We start from the raw sequence: 4,702 nt of genomic DNA, 5'->3' as shown, positions 1-4,702 counted from the left end.
CGTTGTTTCTCTGATATATCTGATTGGATGAAGTAGCCTAACACCTCCAACTAAAACCTCCTTTCTAAAACCAAACAGCTGGTCTGCCCAGCCACATCAACATCAAAACTGGCACACTGTCTCTTGCACATACCAAAGTTGTAAGAAACTCTGGTGTCATGATTGATGATGACCAGTTAACCCTCTCTGACCTTGCCCTGCCCTGCCACCATGGTGCTTCGCACTTCGCTCACCTAACAAGCCCTTCCCACATCTAACTTTGCACTCCGCTCTAACGTCCCCTACCTCCTTCTTTTGCACTCTTATCCTCTATGGTTACTGACAAAGGCCGGGTTTCCCAGATTCGTTAAGAAGCTCTTAAGTGCTACTAAAATTTACTAAATGTAAATTTTATTTATAGCCACATCCACAGAAAAATTACATTTTTATGATGTAGAGAGTCAAACTGTATGTTTAATAGTACATAATATAGTACAATGTTTAAAACAGCATGACAGAATTTTGATCTGAATTAGCTACCTAAAAGACCTTGCAATCACCACCTGGGGTCTGGCACTACTAGAAGCTTGTGAACATGCCAGTATCAACTGGTATCTTTTGGCGTTAATCTGAAATGTTGCACTGTGAAAGAGTTCATTGTATTTTTTTGCCTATACCTAGAAAACAGAACTGTATATGATGCCTATCCTGGATGGCCGGTTGAAACAACACGTGTTCACCTGGCCTTTACATGACCATATGAATTTGAAGATGATACCAAAACTAGTTGACTGATAAAAAACATATATGTAAGAGTAAAATTGTTGCCTTTAAAGGAGAAATCCGGCGAGTTTTCAGGTAAGGACTTTTGGTTGTTGTTTTTATTTTTTTTTAACTGACAGTACTCGGTGAACTTGAGAAATGGAGATCTATGTGAAAACTCGCTGAATTTCTCCTTTAACAGTAACACATTCACTGTAGATATTTACTCTGATGTTTTTTTTTAGATTTATTTTTCCCATAAAAACATGATGCTGAAGAGATTAACCACATCACAGGCAAAAACTTCTCTTCATAGTATAAAAACCTGAAAATGAATCATTGAGCCGAAATACAGTATATGATTGCAATCACTATGTGACATTAACAGTGGATATAATGAGGATATAGCACAAAGTATTTCACATTGATATCAATATGATTCTAGATGAATCCTGCTGAAAGATAGAGCCTGAAACAATGATCTGAAATGCTTTCCTGAACCAACTGTAAAAGTAGGCATACACCAAAGGATTAATTGTGGAGTTTAAGTAACCCAGCCAACCAAATATTTCTAATACTAAACTTGGAACTCCATAACCAAAGTGTGGATCAATGGAAAAAATAAGAAAAAAGGGAATCCATGATGCCATAAATACACTCATGATAATGGCTAGGGTTTTGGTGGCCTTTCTATCTTTTTTATTAATTGATGGCTTACCACTTGTATTCATATTCATTATCTTAATTGATCTTAATTGCTCCTGTGCAACAACATAAATTTTAAGATATATGAAGGCCAATATTAAACCTGGTATATAAAAAGACAGTACAGATGACAAAGAACTTGAAGTTAAACTGTGTAAGAAAATGCAACTCCCTTCACACACCACACTGTTGTAGAGTTCCTCTATACCTAAAAGATTTAACTCTAGAAAGACCAACCCAAAACCAAATATTGCTGACACAATCCAGCTGAGGGAATCCATTACGACAACAACAGAAATGGTTATCTTAGATTTATACAACAAGGGTTGACTAATGGCATAGTGTCGATCAATAGATATCATGGTAAGACCTAAAATTGATGCTGCGCAACACGTTATAGATGTACTTGTATGAATTTTGCAGAATAATTCCCCCATATACCAGCATGATTCAACAACTCGTACCACACTGGGGGGCATTACAATGACACCCAAAAGCAGGTCAGCCGTAGCCAGGGAGAGAATGAGGTAGTTTGTAGGTGTGTGGAGCTGTTTGAAATGGATCACAGTGATGATGACCAGCAGGTTACCAACCACTGTTATGACAGCTATACTCCCAAGGAAAACATAGAGAGTCATACGAATAACAGTTGGATATGTGAACTTAAGACAAGAGTTATTCACAGATTCAAAACAGAGGCTGTGGTCTGCAACTTCTGACTCATTCAAGATGTTTCTCAGTGCCATCTCAGGGTTATTTTCTTCCTGAACAAAGACAAACATAGAGACACATTAGATAGATGACTGAATATGCCCATCACAGAGTATGTAGTAGTAAGAATATCTGTTGGTTTATATTACTGCATTTTACAAATAGATAAAAAAGATTAAAGCTTGTTGATAAGTTTGTTGTAATAACTTGGTTATATAACATTGTTATACAAAAACAATAAGCAATAAGGGGATTATTACAAATTATGAAATATTACAAATTATTACCAGATATGATAAACATTTCTTTGAATTGGTGTTTGAACCATTCACAATATATCATATTCTTTTCCAAATGAGGAGTTGGGGTATGGAAAGAAAGCACACCATTTCTTCAGTGGCCTTACCTGGTGGAGGCAATACTCCAAACACCCATTACCGCAGAGGGCGGTTGTCATTTATAATGTGTTTCAGTTGAAAAACACAACAGACAAGCACGTCCCCCTCCCACTCTTTCATCATACTTACAACATTCACCAATCAAAAGCGCCACAACAGTGTCTTAAAAAAAATGGGGGCACTCCTTTTCAATTTGCGCATAGTTTCTCTCTGTATGAGTGAGTGCTCTTGAAGCGAAAGCAACAGGCTGGCTTTCTTGCGTGAGGCAGCGACCGACACCACTCTGACTGGAGTCGCTCTGCACTGTGACAGGTTTAGTGACATCATAGTAGCGCAACACAGGCATGGATGTGGCCAAAGATTTCAGCTCAGCCGCTTGGGTAGCCAATGTCAAAGTGTGTCCTTGTTCAGCAAACGCCGCGACGGCTCACAGACACCTGACAGGTGTGCCATTAACTTTGCTAGGTAGTTGGCAAAACCAATGAGACGCTGCACACCTTTTGCATCTGAGGGGTTAGGCATATCAACGATGGCCTTCACCTTTTCAGGGTGAAAGATGAAGGCCATGACACCCTTTGAAGGCCAGGGTCATGGCCTTCACCTTTTCACCTCTTTGCAGCGCTCCATCAATGGCTGCAGTTTATGGTCCCTCTCTGCCTCTTCATCTGTGTCTCCGCATCCCACTAGAATGTCGTCAGCAATGGGTTCAACTCCTTTCAGCCCAGCCAGGAGTTCATGTTGCTTGCGCTGGTAGGGGCCACAGATACCCCAAACGGTTAGCCTGATAAACCAGCCTAAATGGATTGGATGTCTAATTTAGTCTGGCTCCGATGAATGGATACAACGGAAAAATTTTGATGAGCACAACCCGTTGTCTTTCAAACCGTGTCTGTGCCTATAGGCCAACGCTCTGTCGTCACTCCCTCAAAACCCCGCCCCCTCTGCCCCGCCCACGTTGATTCAAAACACATCTCTGCGTTGTGATTGGTTTAGTTGCCATCTGCCAGATTCAGGGCAGTGTTTTCAAAATGTACAGTGGTCCGAGGCCAGACGACCAAATGCAGGCAAAACATTTTGCCGTCCAGCAGTTGGCGCTGGTTTTCCAGGCTACCAAACGGTAGCTTGAGCCAGCGTTTCCTGGCCCAGGGGGTCCAGAAAGTGGTCATGAGGCTGCTCTCTTCATCCAGCCTACACTGCAAGAAAGCATGCTTGGCATCCACCAATGTGAAAACTCGTGCTTTGGGCAATTTGTATAAGACATCCTCAAGGGTGGGCATAATGTAATGTGAGCATTTTAGGGCTTTGTTCAGAAACTTTGGGTCCAAACATATCCTCTGCTTGTCTGGCTTTTTAACAATGACCATGTTGCTGATCCACTCCGTTGGCTCAGTGACATCTGTGATATGTCAATCAGCCAGGTATTCGTCTAGCAGTGCTTTGACCAGTGTTGGTCATCTTACTTTTAAAAAGTAATTAGTTACCGTTCCAAATTACTTCTGCCAAAAAGTAATTGAGCTAGTAACTCAGTTACCACACTGTAAAAGTTATTAGTTACTCAGCAAAGTAACTGGCGTGAATTTTTATGTTCTATAACGCTATTACATTCTATAACATCTTTAACGTCAAACATATTTATTATAGCCTAACTGATTGAAGAATAAAAACAATTATTTGGTACAATTAGTGGGTGGAAGTCAGAATGTGCGCATGGCATCCGCCCACCCAGCCCAGGCCCGGGGTGGCTATCGGGAGATGCGGGAGGATTCCCGGAGGGCCGTTTTGGGCCGGTCTGATTATTGTGAGCTTAAATATATTGTTTCTGACGATTTGCTGCGCTCTCGCGGCACTTCAGCAGCCAGGGCTGTGCGGTCACGGCCCCTTACTCGCAGTTTCCACCACTCGCAGGAGTAAATGAACAACCCCTTCTCCAGTTGAACGGCCCTGACGAAATATAGGCTATGCAGCAGAGACGTGTAATAGGCTAATCATTAATTTTACTGTAAGGTAACCCCCCCCCCCCCCCCCCCCCGATATCAAAAGCCCTCAAAAATAAAATAGGCTATCTTTAAAATGTATAGGGTCCTCCTTTGAAGATAACGTTCAGTTTCAGTGAAGTAGCCCTGTGAGAAACTATAGAAATCCGACAG

The 4,702-nt window shown here is 41.5% G+C and overlaps 1 protein-coding gene across 1 annotated transcript; it reads right to left on the bottom strand.

Annotated features, from left to right (window-relative positions):
- Nucleotides 1–1,160: 1,160 nt before the first annotated feature.
- Nucleotides 1,161–2,192, bottom strand: LOC134098304 (trace amine-associated receptor 1-like). The gene has a single exon (XM_062551334.1). It carries the CDS (start codon nt 2,190–2,192, stop codon nt 1,161–1,163), a length of 1,032 nt encoding a protein of 343 aa, XP_062407318.1.
- Between the last annotated feature and the right edge of the window lie 2,510 nt (nt 2,193–4,702).

This window comes from Sardina pilchardus, chromosome 12 (assembly GCF_963854185.1).
Source record: "Sardina pilchardus chromosome 12, fSarPil1.1, whole genome shotgun sequence".
NCBI lineage: Eukaryota > Metazoa > Chordata > Actinopteri > Clupeiformes > Clupeidae > Sardina > Sardina pilchardus.
Note: the sequence above shows the minus strand (reverse complement) of the source record. Positions and strands in the feature narration are given on the sequence as shown.